This window comes from Theobroma cacao, chromosome 6, assembly GCF_053813885.1.
Source record: "Theobroma cacao isolate CCN51 chromosome 6, ASM5381388v1, whole genome shotgun sequence".
Taxonomy (NCBI): Eukaryota; Viridiplantae; Streptophyta; class Magnoliopsida; order Malvales; family Malvaceae; genus Theobroma; species Theobroma cacao.
The window spans coordinates 359,007-380,339 of NC_142644.1; the positions used below are offsets into that span (position 1 = coordinate 359,007).

General features: G+C 35.6%; 1 protein-coding gene across 4 annotated transcripts; it reads left to right on the forward strand.

The window, feature by feature from the left end:
- The first annotated feature begins 307 nt into the window (after positions 1-307).
- Positions 308-20,861, forward strand: VPS54. Of its 4 annotated transcripts, none has more exons than XM_018123334.2 (19): positions 313-1,326; positions 1,464-1,526; positions 3,818-3,897; positions 4,032-4,149; positions 7,338-7,415; positions 9,847-10,000; positions 10,190-10,278; positions 11,594-11,850; positions 12,410-12,581; positions 12,710-12,793; positions 12,879-13,285; positions 13,599-13,752; positions 14,019-14,100; positions 15,720-15,799; positions 16,615-16,776; positions 18,552-18,619; positions 19,525-19,605; positions 19,720-19,962; positions 20,485-20,861. In XM_018123334.2, the coding sequence occupies exons 1-18, from the start codon at positions 580-582 to the stop codon at positions 19,853-19,855; spliced, it is 3,012 nt and encodes a 1,003-aa protein (XP_017978823.1). In that variant the 5' UTR covers positions 313-579; the 3' UTR covers positions 19,856-19,962; positions 20,485-20,861. The 4 variants fall into 4 exon arrangements, with proteins under 4 accessions (XP_088663558.1, XP_017978823.1, XP_017978825.1 ...); XM_018123336.2 differs by having other exon boundaries at positions 20,489-20,861; XM_018123337.2 differs by having other exon boundaries at positions 314-1,326; positions 7,341-7,415.
- Positions 20,862-21,333: the final 472 nt, after the last annotated feature.

The following is a 21,333-nucleotide window of genomic DNA, read 5'->3' on the forward strand; positions in this document are numbered from 1 at the left end:
TCGAACTTTAAAATATAATATTAAAATTATATTTATTAAAATAATATATTTGATTGAAAAAAATAATTATTTCTTTTATTTTATTTTACCAATGATCATTGTTCAATAAGAACTCAAAATAATTAATACCAAACCGTGATAATAAATTTACATCTTCTTCTTGAAAAAATAACACATATGATTATTAATTTTTTTTTTCATTTTTTGGTTTTGATTTAATATTTTAATTATATGATTAATTAAGGAAAAAAATTCAGCTAATGCGGGTCGGCTCGGATTGAGAAGAGTGGCGGGACCCAAGAAGGCGGTCCGGTCCAGCCATTTCAGCTTTCTTTCCTACGCTTTGCACTTCCATCTCTTCTTCTCAGATCTCTCGCTTCTTTCCCATTCTTTCCAGATCCCAAAATCACCATTGATTCAATTCAAACCAACACATTGGATTCGCCTTTTTATCATTTCTTTTCAGAATTTCGATCCAAAGGAACGAAAAAGAAATTTAAGGGAAAGAAACAGTTTGATGACTAGAAAGCAAAATTGAGAAGCCAATTTTTGTTGATTGATGATTTGTAGATCTTGAAAATGGATCCGCAGCCTTCCCCATCGGGAAGGTCGTCCCCAGTAGGTCGAAGCCCTTCATTCTCCGTGACCGATGCGGGTAGCCAAAGTCTCTCTTCGATCCTCAACAACCCTCACGCTGCCAGATTGGAGGCCTCTTGGGTTGGTTGGTGGTCCGTTTCTCCTCCCGAGTTCGCGCCCTTAATTTCAACCAAAGCCTCCTCCGACCTCACACGATCCGACTTCCAATCCTACGTCTCTTCCGTCTCTGACTCCTACCATCGCTTCGAGGACATTCGCAACCACTCCACCAAGGAGCAAACCCTCGATGTCGACAACATTGGGGAGGCCCTCGTCGCTTGTTTGAGGGAGGTCCCGGCACTCTATTTTAAGGAAGATTTCGCACTCGAAGATGGACCCACTTTCCGGGCAGCCTGCCCTTTCACCGATGTTTCTGAAAACATTGTGCTTCAGGAGAAGTTGTCACACTACCTGGACGTGGTGGAGCTGCATTTGGTCAAGGAGATTTCGCTGCGCTCCAATTCTTTCTTTGAAGCGCAAGGGCAGTTGCAGGACTTGAATGTTAAGATTGTGGAAGGTTGCAGTCGGATTCGCGAGTTAAAGGAAACTATTCGGCTTTTAGACACTGATTTGGTTGACTCTGCTAGGCAGATTCAGGAGTTGAATGCCAATAGGACCAATTTGTTTGCACTCCAACATAAATTGAAGCTTATTCTATCTGTTAACCAAGCGTTATCCGCTCTTAAATTGGTCAGCTTTTAAATTTCCTTTTTTTCTCTTTTATTTTGTGTCATTCACCAAGAAAGAAAGGAAAACAATATAGATTTGAAGAGGCTACTTTGTTAATGCTTGGAGAGGAGTTTGATTTATTTTTATCGGTTATGCAGCTTGTTGCATCTGCAGAGTGTGCTGGAGCTTTGGATGTTATTGATGACCTGCAGCACTTGTTGGTATGCATTCATCTTTCAATGAAATCATATTCTTTGCTTTTTTATTTTTTATTTTTTTAAAGTTATGTTACTTTGCATTCCTAATAGGTTTACTGAAATCCCTAGGAATGATATGCTGTGCAAAATGTTTCTTTTGTTTTGCAAAACATCACTGAGCTTGGTCTTTCTAGTGATGAATTCCACCAAATACTTAATTTTTTGAATTTGGCAACAGGAGGTGGTTTTGGTTAGCATCATTGGGTAACAACTAAGTTCCCTAACAACGGCTTAGCTTAGTAGCTTAACTTAACTCTTTTACTGGCGTGGCGTGATTTTATGCTTTTTTTTATCGATAGAAAATGAAATAGAGTTAGCCAAAAGGAAACACCACCAAGATACGCGTAGTGATTCAATCTTTTGATCACCCATTGATGAAAAACCTTTTTTCGGGGCTTCTGCCTTGCACACAGAAGATTGAATTGCCTAAATCACAGTCTTATATGATGCTATGATCACCTCATATTGATAAAAAGTAATGGGCTTGTTAGTAGGTTTTGAATGAAGTGGTGACAGGCTTCTGATCTAGTCTGATTCCTAATGGGGAAATTAGAGCTATAGCAATTCTTTTAGAAACATAGCACATCAATCTTTTATAGCGATGGGATAGCTGGGATGCAGATGATCACACCGGTAAAGTGGTGTGCATTGGCACGGTTTGTTTCAAAATGTTTGACGGTATTGTAAGAATCTTTAAATGTTTGGCACATTCTTGAAGTGAGATTCAAACACCACTTGGTTGTGGCATGTGTGGCTTGGGCATATGGTAGAGAGATTTGACAGCATTGTGTAGGTGAGGCTTTTTTTTCGTGGGCAGTATATTGGAAAGCTAGAATTGTTCAAGCATTATGTGTTTAGCAAAATAGACTTGAATGAAGTTCAACACTAGGATTCCTAGTACCAAAGGTACAGTGGACTACATTTGTACTGGTCTTTGGGGTTCCTTTGACTATTTGTGAGGGTGGTTACAACATTTGTTAACTTTTATCCATGATTCCTTGAGGAAGGTTTGGGTGTAATTCCTAAAGCATTTTAAACAATTGAAGGCTTCGATTGAAAACCAAATGGGAAGAAAATCAATCAGTTGCAAATAAATAATAGTTTGGAGTATGGCTCAGGTGACTTTGATGAGTTCTGTGAGAAAGAACAGTGAGACACCACACTTCTCGACATACATCACAGCAAAATGGGGTTGTAAAAGACATGAATAGGACTCTCTTGGAGCAGGCTCAATCTATGATATCAAATGCTAGGCTCAATAGGGACTTCTAGGCTGAAGTGGAAACTATTGTGTGCTATTTAGTGAATAGATCTCCATCTATAGATATTGAGCTGAAGACTTCAGTGGAAGTATGGTTTGGTTCTTCATTTGGGGGATGTGCTCAATATTGTCAATCTACTAGCAATACCGTCAAAACATCTTGATTCGGATAGTGCAAATGTAACTTTACAAGCATGATCATCACCCATTAGTATTCAGCCATCACACTTCTCATGTGTGGCAAACAAGTCTCTAGAAGTGCTAATGCAAAATGTGTAAAGAATCCATTTGTCACTAACACGAGTATATGATAATGTTACAACAATCCTGGCATCATCTAAAGAGACTGTGCTTCAAGGCAAGGTGGAGATTTGTTGGAAATGATTTTGAAAGTTGAACGCCACAGTTTCCCCCCCTGGACTTCTTTTTTTGTTGCCCCTACTTGACTTTTTTGTTTCCATTATTTTCAATTTGGTTTAAAGCTCGTTAAAGTCATTCAAGGAAAATTGAAATGTGGGGTATAAAAGTGTGTTTTGTAAGAGAATTTGGTGGCACACTCGGCTTGTTTTGGTAGAAAAGAAAAATGAGAATTTAGGAGCTTTGAGAGTAATGGCGCTCAGGTTGTGGTGTTGTAGTGGTTCCTTATGAGTTTTGGACACTAAAGCTCATTGTAATCTTTACCATCTTCTTCATTATAGTGGAAATTTTTACTCGCCTCTACTTGCAGATGTAGGTTAGCCGAACTAGGCGATTACTTTGTTAAAATTTTAGGAGACCATCACCTTCTTTGCGTGTTGTATGTGTAAGCTCATAAGATCTCATATAAACAACAAAACCACAATGAAGCACTGCTGTAGTTCAAATTTTAGTTATCTTATGAATTTTTGCATGTTGTACGTGTAAGCTAATAAGATCTCATATAAACAACAAAACCACAATGAAGCACTGCTGGAATTCAAATTTTAGTTATCTTATGAATCTGTGCCTTTGATAGGATGGGGATGAGCTTACTGGTTTACATTGCTTTCGTCACCTTCGAGATCATGTAGTGGCTTCTATAGATTCCATAAACAGGTATTTATTTATGTATTTGTTTTTCCCAATTTATGGCGACATTAATGATAGAGAAAATGTTATTCACAAGATTTCTGCTTGTGAAATGATTTATTAATTTGTGGTATGTTAATATTCATTATTCCTTGTTGCAGCATTCTTTCGGCAGAATTTATGTGTGCTTCAATACATGATACTGGAGATGCGGATGCAGTTATATTGTTGAAAGCAAAAGCCAGGGCATCCAGTTCCTTGAATGGAAAAGATGTTGAAGTAAGCTTAATTACATTCTTTTCTTCTTTTGAACTTGAATCCTTCTGTTTGGCTGCTTGTATCTTTAGTAATGGTGGATGATAAATACCATTTCATTTTTCTCGACTGATTATGAGCAAGGCAGTCCTAGGAAGGTCCAAGCAGTGAAACACTACAAGTGCTAACTTGTTGCATTGCCAATTATGTGGCAGGGAGCCTTATAATTTAATTTTCATTTTGCAATGAGAAGTTTTGGTAGACCTGACCTAGATATAGATAATCGTGCACTGTGCTGCACTTGGTCATTAATTTGGGCATTTCTTGTCAATATTAAAGGAGTGCGCCTGCATTATTATTATTTGCATTATATTTCTTGCCTTTCAATTCAAGTTTAAATTGGAAACAATAGAAAACGGCTCGATTTGAGGGCTTTTAAAGCTGACTTTTGATGCAATACTCATGGTAACTTACCAGGATGTCCGACACGGACCATGATGGCTTCGGAAATATAATATTCTTCATGTGATGGTCTTCATATCCGCTTTAAACTTGACACAACTCAACTACTAAACTAGTTGGACTTTATAATTGGTTTTATGTTGAAGAGTTGTGGATGTTGTAGATCCCAATGGATTAAAAGTGAAGAAAAAGGAAGTTTGTGCAGCTTATAAATAATGCTCAGTTTGGTTTGATGTTTTTACTACTTGCTTTTTGCTATATGTTTTTGCTTCCTAAAAGGTTGCTAAAAGTCAAAAGCAAATAATTGATTAAAAAATGAGCAAATAACTAAAATGGGACACTGAATAACAGAACTATCCTATGTAATAGTAAAATCAAGTGTTTTGTTCTTCAAAACTAGTAATTGTTTACCAATATTATTTTCTTTTAGATCTGTATGCTCTTTACCTTTTAGGTTTGGTAGCAAAATGAAAGTAGCAAAAGGAGGAATCAAATGGAGCCTCAATTTGCTAGAATTGCTTTGAACTGTTAAAGTGCTGTTTACATTATTTTTCTTTGTGTCATTTTCTTTTCTTTCTAGTACTTAAAGGTTTGCATGTCCTTCTAGGCTCATAAAACTATCATCTCTTGAAGGTCATGAAATTTTCATGTACTATATAAAATTGGGAATTATTTGCCTGCCTTCTCTTGATTGCTCTCTTCTTTCCTATAAACTTGCACAATAACTGCTATTCATGGTATTGCTGCTATTATGGTTGTGGTGGTCTGATATTTTGCAGCTTTGCTTCTCCTGTCATTTGATATGGGGGAATATAAGATTGTCGCTGATTGTCTGAATGTTTTGACTTGCCCTGGTCTTTACATACTATGCTGCTTGTGTCTACTTAATTTAATTATTTTTCCTTTCCACTAATATTATTTTACTTATTTGAGATAATGCATGAAAAAGCCCTTGAACTTCATTGACTTGTGCAATCGAGTCATGAAACTATTTTATTTTTGTTCAATAAATCTAATAAACTTTTATCTTTGTCTGATCTTATCCAAAATTGATGATGAGTGGAATTAGGCAAAATAACTGTCTATCAAAGTTATGGTGCGGCAACTCTGTGGCATATAATTAGAATTAAAAAAGGAAAATATAACATGGAAATTGTGTCAACACAAAAAACCAAGCCCAATTCCAAAAGCAGTTAGGTTTGTACAATGTTTGAGTCAGGATTTAGCTCAGAGAAGAAATCAGGGATCTTTAGAGCTGTTTAGAAGCTGTTCTGTTACTGTGGACAGTACTATTGAACAGTAATTTACTGATTAGATTTGAAGTTGGATGGTTGTTTGAGGTTTGCTTAGTAATGGCTTAAAAGAAGAGGTATTTAGGGTTTTATGGTAACAAGATAAACTGATATCATGTCTGCATTCTCAGCGAAAGTTGCAGACACTCAATTAGAAGTGAAGGGGTTATATCTAAGTATCACACTTGACTTAGGGTTCCTTAGGAGTCACACCTAAGGTTGATTGCATAGCACATGCAAGAGCAAAGAATGCTGGAAAAAGGTTTTGACATCAACTAGGTATGGTTTCCTCCATCCTTTTCCTTAGGTTCTTCAATAGAAATAAGATATGGGTTTAAAATTGTTGTCTCAGCAAAATGAAGTTGGTGTGGGATTCGTTGCTAGGTCATGGGCTTATTTTGATTTGGGAATGAGTAAAAAATATGTTAAGAACCTTAGCATAGTTTTATTTTTCTTGAACATCCCAATAGAAAGGTTACATTGGTATATATGGACTGGCACTCTTACTCGTCTCTATCTAGGACTTTACTAATCCTTATGCTCTATTGAAGTCTTGATTTGAAGTAATTCCAAATCCATTAATAAAACCTTCAATTTTGATTAATTTGGAAGTTGCCATAATACTCTTGGTTCTTAAAAGCTTTGGAAAACAATAAAACATAAAACCTGCAACTTTCAAATCTAAAGACATTTAAAAATGGGACTTAATATCATCTATTTTAGTTAATAAGGTCCTCAGTTAATCCAATGTCAAATGCAGTCATACAGACTATAATCCCAAATAATTTTGGAATATATGTTGACTTTTCTTGAATCTGCATCAGGGAGTTTGCTATGACTGGCTTGAGCATCATTGAATAGTGTTTGTATGTCGTTTTAGAAATTATTGTGAAACAAGAGGTTTCATTGTGAGAAATGGAATATGTTGAAATAATTGCATAGGCTTTCCTTGTTGGCTATTGAAAATTGATTTCAAATTGCATACACACACACACACACAGAGAAAAAGGCCTTAGCTAATTGCTTTGCCTGCAACAGTGCTGTGATAAGAAGTTAGGGAGAAGAGAGAAAGGGGCCCAGTGAAATTAGTTGATAAGTTATTGATATAAATAAAATAATTTTACCACATATTTTTGTCTTAATCTGACTGGTGATTTTACTTGTCAAAAAAAAAAAAAATCAAAGTCAACGGTTTACCTACCACATCATGACAGGGAGGCAGTGGCTTGGAAACGAATGGAATTTTCCATATTCTGTAATGGTTTGACCTTGATTGCATAAAAATAGTGATTTAATGGCTTGATTGAACCAAATAATAGTTTGATGGTAAGTGCAAATTCAGAGTTTGAGGGCTTGTTCATACTTTATCCATGTTTATTTCTTTATATATTGTTACAGGGACTTTTATGAGTAAGTTTGATGATGCATTTGGACTTATAACTAGAATGGTTATGTTAGCAGGTTAAGTTGGATGAGGAGGAAACCACTAATTTTCGAGATCGTCTTCTGCCCCTCATCATTGGTTTGCTTCGAACAGTGAGTGATTTTCCCTCTTTCCCATTTCATTATGTCTTTGTTGTTTTCAAAGTTGAGTTGTATACCAGAGATGTATAGCTTGGTCTTTTTATTTTCCATGAAAGACTTCATAGTAAGCAAAAGCTTCAAATTAGCGAAAGTTGAGCAACCCTGAAATGTATTCTGTTACTATTATTTATTGGAGGAGATTTTTAAGAGCCCTGCTTAATGTGATGTTCTACTTTAGGCTTGAGCTTTAACTTCAACTTGAATCATTGTTTTGATATGTCTAGAATTGGTGAGATTGGTTTAACTTTTTGAACTGCTTTTTATGTAGTCTTGTATTAAACTTAAGGTTATATTTAAGAACAAATACTTGTAAATATCTGGCCAGAAACAATGATAACAAAGAGCTCTTTAGGACAATATAAAAACACACCGTGCCAGAAGCAACCTGTCAGCACCAATAAGGTTTACATGTGAAATTTTAGATATATATGCAATTCAGAATTTATTAATCGTAACAAATTAGTTAAAAAGATATCAAATTGTCATCTTGCCTGGTTGATGACATAACTGTTATACTAGTCCCTTTTTTTTTATATGTTTTTTTGATCTTATAGAAGATGAAAAAGATATCAAGTGATACCTCAATTTTATTATTATGTTATCTATTTAATTCTTGCAAAGTTTCTGAACTTGTTTAAATGCTCAAGAATTTACTTTTGAAATATATTTGGTGGCTGTGATTATATCACACCAAATCTTGGAAGAATAGTAAAGCTAGTAGACAATTTGAAGAACTTGGAAGGAATTTGGAAGGATAAGGATTGGATGGAACAATATTGAAGTCTTTCAAGGTCAAATATGTCTCATGGGGTCCCTGGGAGAAACTGATTGATTGATGTGTTTAGTCGAGAATCTAAGCATATTTCAAATATATGTTCAAAAGATTGCTGAAGGAATAACTCTTGGTGTCTCATTGTTTTGTGGAAGAATATTTTAATTTCAGTTTTCTTAAAACGTAAAATCTTGTAGTTCGTTCATGTACCATTGAAAGTTGCCCCAGAAGAGTTTCTTTGAAAGCTAAATCTGAAGGAAATTTTAAAGTAGCAATGATTTCTATTGAAATATGGGTTAGAAAGAGCTTTCTATATTCAAATTTGTACACTTCAAAATTGTTCAACATATTTCATAATAACGTTTATGTTTCTGAATGTTGAGTTATGATCAAATTAGTTGTCAGTTATATGCAAAATCACATTGTTATATCACAGTTGAAAGTTTTAAATTACAAGTGTAAATGAGCTGACGTGAGCTGAGGTTTTTCTTATTCAAACCCGGCTTGACTAAACTTTATCATGCTCAAATAATAATTGAGCTCAACGTGAGATTCAGAAAATCTATTCAGGCTTGGCTTAGCTACTTAACCCAGCTTTAAGCTGAACATGAATTTATTACAAGCTCATTGGCTTAGCCAAAAATGAGAGCTTTACGCTCACTTAAAAAAATGAGGCCTATATGTTCTAGGCTAGTGAGTCATAGGCAGAAATGGCCTTGACTTAGGTAGGGTCATGCATGTGCTTGGACCCCTGTATGCTTCAATGTTGATTAGTAAATGTTGTGGGGAGGAACATAAAATGGGAAGAGCCCTACCCTGCCCTTATATTTCAGATCAATGTGTGATTGGTCGCTAGAAACAGAAGATTTCTTTTCTATCCCATGTCTCTGTTGTACCTAGTGCGTGTATTTGGTTCTATAGAAAATTATCTTACAATAATTATTTTGGGGAAAATTGCCCAGTTGATCACCAAAATTCTAGACTTTTCTAATTTGGTCACTCAACTTTCAAAAGTTACATTTTGGTCACTAATGGTATAAAATTTGGGCATTTCTTGGTCACCTGCCACTAGACACTAAAAGAACTCATACCTGGCATTATGAGTCAGTTTTTTTGCCAGTGGCATGTGGCATGTAATAACATGAAGTAAAATTCAACAAAAATTTTGGTCATCCAAGTTTTCAAGCTGTTCTGTTTTTGCACCACCTTGCAAAACTTATGTTTTGGTCACCAAAAATGGGTGATGAGGAATGTCAGGTTTGAGTTTCCATAGTCTCGAACAGGGAGTGAGTGAAAAAATGCATAACTTCTCTAATCTTGGTGATCAAAACATAACTTTAAAAGGTGAGTGACTAAAACCGAAAGGTACGAAACTTTGGTAACCAAGTGGGTAATTGACCCCAGAACTATTTTCTTCAATTCCTTCAAGAAAGTTCTACAAGGAAGACTTATTGCAGACATGCAGTTGCATAATCCAATCTATTAACCCCGTTTCCTTTTTATCTTTCTTACCTTTATCATGCACTTTTAGCTTTCTACTTTTAGTGGTGGAATCTAAGGTTAAATCCATTATAGAAAAAACCATCTCACAATATGGTGGTTGTTTTTCAGGCCAAGCTCCCCTTTGTCCTGAGGACATATCGTGATACACTTACTGCTGATATGAAAACTGCTATTAAGACTGCTGTTGCAGAGCTGCTTCCTGTTCTTGTTGCTCGACCTCTGGAGTCTGATTTAACTGCAGAGCGTTCTATGGACATAGATGGTAGGAACTACTTGGATAAGTAAATCTTCCATGTTCATCTTCACACACAGCATGTGTAAAATTATTTATTTGTGGAGTTCTCAAACTTCTTGCCCCTTCTCTATGGATTGCGGTGATTTTTGTGTTTGCATGTGTGTGTGTCTACTCTGTTGCTTCTAGTTGTTAATGCTTACCATCTGATGACTTAAGGTGGAGGCTCATCACTTGCAAGCAAATTGAGGAGCTTGTCATCTGAAAGCTTTGTTCAACTTTTGGCTGCTATTTTCAAGATTGTACAGGTAATGTATACTGGCCTACTACCAGACTAAGCATTTATTGAAGTTTTAAATGATATGGAAGGCATAATTTATGACATCCTGCATAAGGTCTGAGACTTTTTTATGGCTTGAATATGATAAAGATCTTTCTTGGAAACTAATTTAAATGTTTGATGGAGGAAAATGATCATGACTAGGATAAACTGAAAGAGAACTGAGTTTGCTGTTATAATGGCATTCTGAGCAAGCCAATCTTGTGTACATTCACTGAAGCATCTGAATTAAGGTTTGAAGTATTAATAGTTCATTGTCCATTTGCTGTTCTCTGGTCAAGGCCTTCTGTGATTTGATTGGTAAATGAGATGAGCCATGGGTTTGGTTATCAGTTAATAAACTATGTCTAACAAACGGGTTCTAACATTGACTAGGTAAAAAGAGTGATTTCTGGGTATTGGTGTAAGTTTGCTAGGGTGTCAAAGTCAGGTCATTTGTTTCATAGCAGATGGTAATATGTCCGCTCCTTAAGGCTGTCCTTTTGACAGGATTATGGGGATTGAGGGTGGACTTATCCTATGAGAGGCTTGAGCTCCTGTTGCAACATGGGTTTGGATTGCTGTCTTGTGCAATTGAGGCATTTATTCTGCACAGGATTGTGATACCATAACATTCAATTATTAGATTGGGTATTGTGTCATTTATGCACCCTTGTTATTCATTGTTTCTTCACTTTTTTAAATTTGGTTTTCTTTGGGGATAAGAGCCAAATGAGCCTGTCCAACAAATGAGGGACATTGAGTTTGGAAATTTGTCTCAAATTTTTGGTTAAACTGAAAGCTTATCCTCAAGATGGCTGGATGTATAAATAAAGTTGTAAAGAGATCATTAGGGTCTTAAACCAAGGTTGAAAGTATAAGACAAAACAGAACAGTGGCTAAATATTGATAAATAATTGAAGTTGTAATGATATCATTAGGGTCTATGATAAGAGATGATATTAAAACAGGGTGGCTTCTTAGAATGAGTCTAGAAGACTATTCTAGGGTTGCATCAATTAATCCTAGACCTTGGTTACTAATCAATATTCTTGTAATCAATTAATTCTAGGGTTACTGGCTTGCAATATGTGTCTCCTTTGGATATATATTTTCCCCAACAAAAATGGGGAGCACTTGTTCTATTTAACATAAAGAAGTTACCTGTCACAGTATCTTTCTATGCTTGATTAACTTTTAATATGATGTTAAGCTTGGTATAGTTGCTTCTTTATGAAAATTTTTAGTTTTGCTTAGTATTTAAGTAAGATGTAATATGATTTCATTTCTTTTAGTGAATGCAGGCACATTTAGTGCGGGCTGCTGAAGTGAAAAGGGCCATTGAGTGGATAATGTGCAACCTTGATGGTCATTATGCTGCTGATTCAGTTGCTTCTGCAATTGCTCTTGGTGCCATGGTGGCAGAATCTTCTCAAGAGAGTAATGGTCAAGGTGGTCCACTTCTTCCATATGCGCCTTTGAGGAGTACTGCCAAGGCTCTTTCATCCCCAGGGAAAGCAAGTGATGCAATAAGCCCCTCTAATTTGTCAAAAAATTTCAGGTTTAGCCCTCTAGTATCTTTGCTAATTAGCAATGTTCGAACAATATTTGTGCTGGAACATACTCTCTTAGCATATGAGGTGGTTTTTGGTGGTTGGGGTAGATAGGAATATGCTCCCGAGGGTTTTAAATGGTAATTTCCTATTTCTTCCCACAATTGTATTGGTAAATGGAAAATATTGTGGATTTATGTAGGAAGAGAGTAGTGGCAAAATCTTCTTAACTGTTTTCAAAATGTATCGTTTTTCAATTTCCAAAACCTTTGGATACTCAAGATGTGAACAATGATAATTTTCTGACCTTTCTAGTGAAAGTTGTAACGTTTGGCTTTAAAATTGATAAATCTGAATCAAATTCTCTAAGGCAAAAATATTTTAATTTAAATAAAATTGTCGAAAGAAAAGAAACTCAGAATCGTCTAAATGCTGCAGAATGATGTAGTGCAAATATGTTAGCTTGTTGTATTTTAAATTAAATTGGTGAAATAAAAAACTCAAGACTTGTCTGTTTGGCATTTGTATCTTATTTATAATACTCTAGGAAAATTTGATCCTTGGCAGGGCTGATGTTTTAAGAGAAAACACTGAAGCAGTCTTTGCAGCTTGTGATGCTGCTCATGGAAGGTGGGCAAAGCTGCTTGGGGTTCGTGCTCTTCTTCATCCTAGGTTGAGATTGCAAGAGTTTTTGAGCATATATAACATCACTCAAGAGTTTATAACTGCTACAGAGAAGGTATTCATTGTTTTCTTCTCTATATTGAAATAAAGGATTTTCTGGAAAAGAAAAAAAAGAAGAGAAGATATAATGGATTTGAATATCCTATCTGTGGTGGTGATGGTATTCCATGTGAACTTCAACAGATTGGCGGAAGGTTGGGATATAGCATACGTGGAACACTACAGTCACAGGCCAAATCCTTTGTTGATTTCCAGCATGAATCTCGAGTTATTTCCTGATTCCAATTGTCAGTTGTTTTTCGTATTTCATTCTGTTGATACTGGAATAATTTTTTTTTATCATCTACTGCAGATGACAAAAATAAAAGCAGTGCTTGACCAGGAGACATGGGTAGAAGTTGATGTTCCTGATGAATTTCAGGCAATTGTGTCTTCACTACTTCATTCTGAAGCAATAATTTCTGGAAACAAGGATAATGCTGAAACTAATATGACAAGCTACAGTGATATGGTTGCAAGCAATGAAGGTTCACAAGTGGCTGACACTGGATTACAGGGTGCTTTAGAGCAACAAGAGCAGACTGACTCTAGTGGCGCAACTGCACTCAATGCTGCCCAAGGGAAGGCTGAGGCGATTGAGAAAATGAAATCTGATTCAGTAACTTCATCTCAGAGTAACAGTAGTAACATGAAGGAACGTGGAAAACCTACTACTCAAATGCTTGAATATGGAGGTGTTGGTTATCACATGGTAAACTGGTTAGTTATCTTGTTTTATTATTGTTATTTTTTTTTCTTTTCTTCTTCTTCGTTATCTATTTATAAGTTGTTCTCTTCTTCTTACACTCCTATGCTTTCCTTTTCCTAAAATGTGTTCCTTATGAAGTTGAGCTTTTAGTTAGGATTTTAATCCTCTCTCTGGAGCAATAGTTTGCTCTATTATGTTTAGCAATGTGACTATGTTGACTGTATTTTTGTATATACACTTGATACATGTTTAGTAATAGTTAGACAAAATTTGCATAAGAAACAAGCCATAATACCATTTGTTTTTCTTTGTTGCTCCTTTCAGTGGCTTAATATTGGTGAAGATGCTGTCGGAGTACATTGACATGAATCATCTTTTGCCATCACTGTCCTTGGAAGTGGTTCATCGTGTTGTGGAGATTTTAAAATTTTTCAATACGAGAACTTGCCAACTTGTCCTGGGTGCTGGAGCCATGCAGGTATGAAGTGGTTTTGGTAACTAGGATATTTGCATTCTCAGAAGTTCTACTTGAGAATAATTTGATTAAAATCTGAAGTGTTCTGAATATGAGATGGGTCTAATCAGATGTCGCTTTTCCTTGTGCATGTATTCATGAGCCCAAGTAGTGGCCTAGAAACATCTTGAACTATATGTTGAGAAGTCTATGATGTAATTTACATGAACTCAATTTGACGTTAGGCTATTGTCATAGTTTTTTTTTATTGAATTTGTGTGGTATTGCAGGTTTCTGGTTTGAAGTCCATTACTTCTAAACATTTGGCCTTGGCAAGTCAAGTCATTAGTTTCACATATGCTATTATTCCTGGTAGGCTATGATATAATCCTTATGTCACTACTTTTTTGAAATCGTTTATGCTGCTCTGATAGGAAAGTTTTTTGAAATGCATCAGCTGCATCATCCTTGTTGGCAACTTTTAGCTATATCCTGTTCGCAGACTGAGGATCTTTTCAATTTTTAAATAACTTTGGTGTCTTTTTGGTCTGGTTAGATTTTCTGTTTCTTGAGTTTAGGAGGATTATATTTTTTTTCCTTTTTTTGTTGTTAATTTTTTATTGTGCATGTGCTTTTGGTGCATGGACAGACTTATGCTAAATCATAAAGGCAATGGTTTTGAGTTGAAGAGCGACATCAAAGAAATGAATACATGGAAATCTGAGTGCTTAAAACACTATGTTTGGGAGCTATGAGGGGAAGGGAAGGAGAGGAAAGGGAGGGGGAAGGGGAAAACACGGTTCCCCTTGTTTTGATAGCTTAAAGATGAGGGGGGAAAGGGAAGGGAGGGGTACACCAACCTTAATTGGTAAGGAGTGGAAAGTGAAGGGAATGATAACTTATAATATCATTTTCCTATTTTATACTTTATGAGTTAAAATGAAATGTTAAAATATGGATAAATGTCTTTGCTGTAAAAAATTTTAATGAGAAATCCTTCCTCTTCAAAACTCTCCAGTTTTGAGGGTTTAAGAAAATCAAGGTGTGGAGGGCTTTGGAGGTGTACATAAACCCCACTAAATCCCTCTCCCATTTAAATCTTTTCCAAAAAGTGAGAGGTAGTATTCCCACTCCCTTCCCTTCCCCTTCCTTCCATACCCGCAACCCAAACACAATGTAAATGATAGAGTGCCTTGAGGTCTGTGTACATTTATAAATATAATATAATTAACAGAAAATCAGGTTAGCAGCCTACTTTAGTGTGGTGGTAGGACTGACGTGGTGCAAAATGATGAGTTGCGTGTCTCGGATGTGATTCCCTATGCAAGTAAAAGAAAGATGGTAGATGTAATGCTTTTAGCAATAGAAGCAGATGAAAGAGAAGCTACTCAGTGAGTAGCAAAAGGGCAGTGTACCATGATCCAAAATAGTGAACCAATGAAGAATACCCCGATCGTAGCGTCAAATAATTAACCCTCATACCTTATTCCTAAACTCATGTCACGTCTCAGGCCGTACCATGTTCGTGGTAACTATGATTTGAAACTGTCCCATTAACTTTTTGTGCATAAGAAGCTTGACCCTGTCTCGAAAATTGATTTGCTGCCCCCCAAACTGCTGTGAACAGATCCAAATTGATGCAAAGAAGATCAAGTTTCAAGAATCCAAAGAATTAAGTTGCTCTTTTTACAAATTTGTTTTCATAAATGATGAACTAGAAATGTGAAAGCAGCACACTGGCAAATCAACTGTCAGATGAAGTTGATTTATGACCCTTATAAAACCAAGGAATGTTATGAGTTCAAACTGTTTATGTTCTTTGGTTCTAACAGTTATGGTTAAGACATCCTATTCTTTTCAAACATGAACTGATTTTGCTTTCTTGCTTATTTCATACATACATTTCCTTTTTTGTTAGTTTCATATTCATGATTGAAATATAACCAAAAATTTTGCCAAGTAATTGATGACTGCTATGTTTCTGTTCTAAGAAATCAGGCAAATCCTGTTTCTGAAAGTTCCCGAGCCTCGAAAGTCACTATTGTTGTTGGAGTTTGATCGAGTAGCACAGGTATAAGGCTTCATCTCTTTTTCTTCATTTTACCACATCGACAACTCTCCATTTATTTATTTATCCTTCGTTTCTGTTTTTGTTTTTGTTTTCTTTTTTTTTTTTTTTTTTTTTTGGGGGGGGGGGGGGGGGGGGGGTGGGGGTGGGGGTGGGGTTGGGGAGGGTTGGGGCATGTTGCAGCATTTTGTTGTTTATTGTTATAACATAGTTTGCCTGTGGTTTTCTGCCCTCCAAATTTTATGGAAAATCTTAGAAAAGATTATATGTACCTGGGTCAGACACATACCTTTGTCCTACACTCTTGAGTCTGAGCAACATAGATTGGATATGATGTTTTGTTTAAATTTCCTGATATGATTTTTTTTTCCATATTTTCTATTTAACAGAAAATAACTTTTTATTTATTTCAATCTGGATAGAGATATCTTTGTCACTGACACATAGTTATTAAAGCTGTGTTGGTTGGCTGGTAAAATTAAATAGGAGCATCTGAGAAGAAAACTAAAAGCTAAGAGGGTGCCCTTTAGTTTAATTGAATCAGTTCATAAACTTCATTTGTAGCTAGTCTTTATTTGTGTCGTTCTGTTTCTTTGTTCTACTAATGTTTATTGAAGTGTCAAATGGCTACTGTTAAGTGGTTTATCCCTCATTGGTTGAGTCTTGAGCATAGTGACCAGGATGGTGACAGGGGTATGTATGTCTTTGCTGACAAGAATTCAGTGATACATATGAATCATATGTGCAATTGTAGTCTAATAGCTCAATTTACCTTTTCTCTGCCAAATCTCTGACACTGTTTCATTTTCTAAATTCAGGATTATAAGGTTCATCGTGATGAAATACATACAAAGCTTGTTCAGATAATGAGAGAGAGGTTGTTGGTTCATCTGCGTGGACTGCCCCAGATTGTTGAAAGCTGGAATAGGCCAGAAGATGCTGAACCACAGCCCAGTCAATTTGCTCGATCCCTTATAAAGGTAGCTACCGTGATTAGCTCAATTTAATTCTAGGGGTTCTTACCTTGTTTAATCCCGTTCTTTTTCATTTTGGTCTGTGATGGATTCAGTTTATAAGGGCACTTTATTAGTTGAAGAATCGTGCAAAAATTGAGTGTCATACACATATGTATAAAGGTTTTGAAATTAGTGTTTTATGCAGCATATCTTTAAATCTTTTTGATAGTTTTCTAAGGTAATTATTACTTGACATCAAAAAGGGTGTTTGGTTCCTAGTAACGGTATAAATAATGCATCTTGTTTTTTTTTTTGTTCCCCCCTCCCCATTGAAGCCCATCTACCACCCGTTCCCTTTTTTCTTTTGTTTGTCTCCATCCCCACCCCCCTCTTTTCCCCTAAGATGGTGTATCTTGCTTGCTTGTCTTCCTTCCCCATCGCTTGTTTTTCGTGTTGTTGCTGTTTTTCAATTTTTAATTGAGCCTCTTTTTTAACTGTTTGGCATTGGGATCATGGATCCTATTATGCCATTGTGCTTTACTGAGGCAGAAAAGGTAAGGTTCTTTTTTATAGTTTTTATGTCTTTTTTAGACATTCTCTGCTGATTTTGGCATGACAATGCGGTACAGGAGTAGATATGGTACAAAAAGCTAGAATAAAGTCTAAAACTGATGTAAAATTGAAGTTGGAACAAGAAAACTAGGGTCTAGGATTGTAGGACCAGTAATAGTTGATATTCCACTCTATTACAGCTGCCTAATGTGTGTAAAGGACTATTTAGACTAGAGTTACATTGTTTTTAATCCTAGCCTTGGATACACATATATGCCATCAGCCATCTACTTAGCGATTCAAACTTATTATGAGATCACATTCTAGTAACATGAGCACTTAATAAAGTGAGAACATTATTACTAATCATTAAAGTAAAACAGAAAACATTTAGAAAAACATATCAAGATCTTCAATTTCGATTAGGGCTATGTAGTACATCCACTATCTGACATGTGCATTTATTTTAGATCAAATCTTATATTCTTCAATCACACAGATTATGATATCGAAACTTCTTTCTACAGTATGTCTTGATCTCTGATTCTCATTGTGACTTCATTATCGTTTCTGCCCAAGTTAAATTTGCATTTGATGCACTCCCTCTAAGTCCTTAACTGAACCCTTTGTCTTAAAAGTCACTCTCCCCAACTCAAGCTTAGCTTTAATCGTAGCACTATTCCAATCCTCTTATATGCCTAGCAAGTTCCTGGTTGGCAGATCCAGAACCTTGTATTCTGGTGTGTGCTTCTGTTTGATGATTTGGTTTTGGTGGATAAGACCGGCAGTGATTATATAAAACTGCTTTCTTTTTCTTGCTCTGTTATTTCAAAAAGACAATATTTCTTATCAGTTTTTATTCTTTTTCCCTATTGATGTTCATTTAGTGGTTGAGTTGTTACTGAGCTGTTAGTTTAAAAGCTTAAAACAGTTGAAACTATTTTCCAAAACATCACTTATGTTTATCGTTCTTTTGTATGACCTTAAATAATTTGAAACTAATGTCAAATCATCATTTTGTTTATTTAATTTTCATTGTAGTATTTTACTTGGGGTACCATGGTCTCTGCAAGCATAGTACATTTTTATGTGATCTTAAAGGAATGTGTTAACAAGTATATTTTAATGTAGGTTTTAACTTTTGTATTAGGTTTCTTGTTCAAGTGTCACTAGTTCACTTGTTTGTATGTTGGACAATAATTGCCACGGATGAATTGATTTTGATTGGCTGTTCAATTTGTTTGCAGGAAGTTGGCTACCTCCAACGTGTTTTATCTCGAACATTGCATGAAGTAGACGTTCAAGCAATTTTCAGGTGAGGCAAATTGAACTTTTAAGCAATTTCCAGGAACCTGCTTAATTCGTCCTTATACCATTGTGTAACCTGTTAAGAGAAAAGGTTATCATGCCATGATAAACTTTGTCTAAGAAGTATAATGGCTATTCATATGCCGTTTGCAAACTGTTTGGAGAAATTTTCAAAATGTTCTTTGGACCAGGAGGTAAATTTGAACAATGGAAAATTTCTGGGAGTGTTGAATGGCAATCCTATCCTAGGTTTATTTTATATTCCTAGATGGACATTGAATGTTAGATCTCCTGCCCATGATATGAGGAGTAGGTGCAATTTCATTTAAAGCCTTTTAAAGTCCTGTTGTAAATGATTTTTATCTTATCTTATATTTTGTTGATCCCTGTTACAATGCCAGTGAATCTTTTGATAAAATGACTGGCCTGATGATGTTTGGCTGGGAAAGGCTTGAATTACATGTTAGTCTATTCCGGCAAATATTTATGAGAAGAGATCCATTTATCTTGGTATAAAGAATGAGCAACTTTTGCACTTCTACAACTTTCTTTAAGGTTATCGTTCATCAAATTTGCCATTATACTGATATGATATACGTAAAATCTTGATTGGTGAAAACTTCTAGCAGCATTTACGATTTGCTCTGTCCTTTAACTGGTGGATTTTTTTCCCTTTCTCTTCTGTTTACTGACATTAAATTTTGTTACACACTAAAGTCATCTACCTCACTCTAGGTGAGTTGGGATAAGATCATGCTCTACTACATGGAAACTTACTGAATATCGGAAAAGAACATTGTACTTTTATCAAGCAACTGCACATTCATTTATTTTCTCTTGATGAATAATGAAAGAAATAATTATTCATGAAAGTGAATTGTTCCCTTCAATTACACATGCTACGCTTTGCAGGCAAGTTGTTGTAATCTTCCATTCGCAAATTTCAGAAGCATTTTCACGCTTAGAGATCACCACTCCTCAGGCAAAAGATAGGTATTGTACTGTTTGTGGATTTTTATATGAACTTCAAATATGATTCTGTTTGTTTTTTCTATGATAACAAGCTGGCAGGCTTTATAATGGTTTATTTAATAATTTTCATGGCAGGCTGCATCGTGATATTAAACACATTCTTGGATGCATTCGATCATTGCCGACTGATAATTTGAACAATTCTGCTACCCCTAACTGGGGGCAACTGGATGAGTTTCTAGTGCAAAGGTTTGGGGCAGAGGCTGGTTGAGGTTTGTTGTTTTGTACAGTAATAGAGACCACATTTGAAGGGAACACTTGGGGATTTGTCAGAACCAATTCTCAGCCTATGCAGTTGCTTTGTAGAATTAAATTGAGGTAGGGAATCTATTCTGTTTCTCTCTCCCTCTAGATTGATTATTGAAATGTTTTAAGTAAGAAAATCAAAATATAGATATCTAATAATTCATCTGACAACATAATCTTATTCTTCCTTAGTCATTAATCTTGAAGCATTTACCACGGGTTGGTTGTAGAGATATTGGGTGCAATATATTTCATGTGATGCTTTTTTGTTACAAGTTGCCTAATAGGTGGCATCTATTATCAGCAACCTGGGGCAGCCTCAAATTTCATAAACCTCATTTTGGTTTGAGTTATGACAACAAATGGCATGTATATCTCTGAGTACTTTCCCCTGGGGTTCATGTTCGAGTCTTTTGCTCATCAGTTGTCACCTAATTCCTTTACCCTTTGAATGAATGTGCATGCTAGGTTTTTGACAAAATTGCATAACATCCCCATATTTTATTAAGCAAATTTCTTTGGAAAGATAAAAGGGATGTGCTTTTTTTTCGATGCTAACAATAAGAGTTGTTTGATGTTTTGTTTTTGCTTCAGGTAGATTGTGAAAAATAGTACAAAATCAGATTGAAATGTTGCGGCAGGAAGGAAGCATTAATAGTTTTGGGAGTCACAGTTGAATCTACATATACACATCATTTAATCATTACATAGTTTGTAATGGAATAGAATGGTCGGGTCCGTCCATGTTTTGTTCCCTTCATGTAATTTTTGAGTAAAAACAGTGAAACAAATTGAGTTTCCTCTCCCTCCCCCAAAGTCCAACCATTTGAGTGAGTGATCAGCATTGGTTTTGCATTTTGTTCTCTTTTCCCTTTCTTGTTTTCTCATTATTTTTTATTAGGGCTATATGGAATTGGACTTTAATTGTTATTGATGTAGCAAATAAATTTCGTTCTTCATTTGTTGTTGCATCACATTATCTCTATTCTTTTTTTTTTTTTTTTGTTTTTTGGTTAAAAAAAATAACAAAAGAATGAACCAAATGGAGTGTTCAATTATTCATGTTTTAATCAGTACAATGTAATCTAGTTGAATCTACATGTATATCAGTTAACTGTACATTATGCATGAATTTTCAGAGGACAGTTTAGTCTGGTGTATATCATATAACTGTAGAAGACACATGAAAAAGATAAATTTAATCTTCGCAACCTAAATTTGGTTACACTTGAAGTAATCTCCTACACTCAAATTGAACTCCTTTCACCCAATCCAATTTACTTATAGTTAGTTATTTTCATTCTCATTGAACCAACTGTCTTTTCCTTAGGGGTGGCAATTGGCGCTTGGGTCTTTTTGGATCGAAAGAAGTTGTAGTAATTTCGAGTTTGGATATGGGTCCTTTTGAGTTTGAATCATTACGAGTTCGGATTGTTTCGAATT

Excerpts from the sequence above, each read along its gene's own strand:
- VPS54 (XM_018123334.2), top strand. The coding sequence starts at position 580 with ATGGATCCGCAGCCTTCCCCATCGGGAAGGTCGTCCCCAGTAGGTCGA. Across the intron at positions 1,327-1,463 it reads CGTTATCCGCTCTTAAATTG|CTTGTTGCATCTGCAGAGTG; the intron begins GTCAGCTTTTAA and ends TCGGTTATGCAG. Across the intron at positions 13,753-14,018 it reads TGGGTGCTGGAGCCATGCAG|GTTTCTGGTTTGAAGTCCAT; the intron begins GTATGAAGTGGT and ends GTGGTATTGCAG.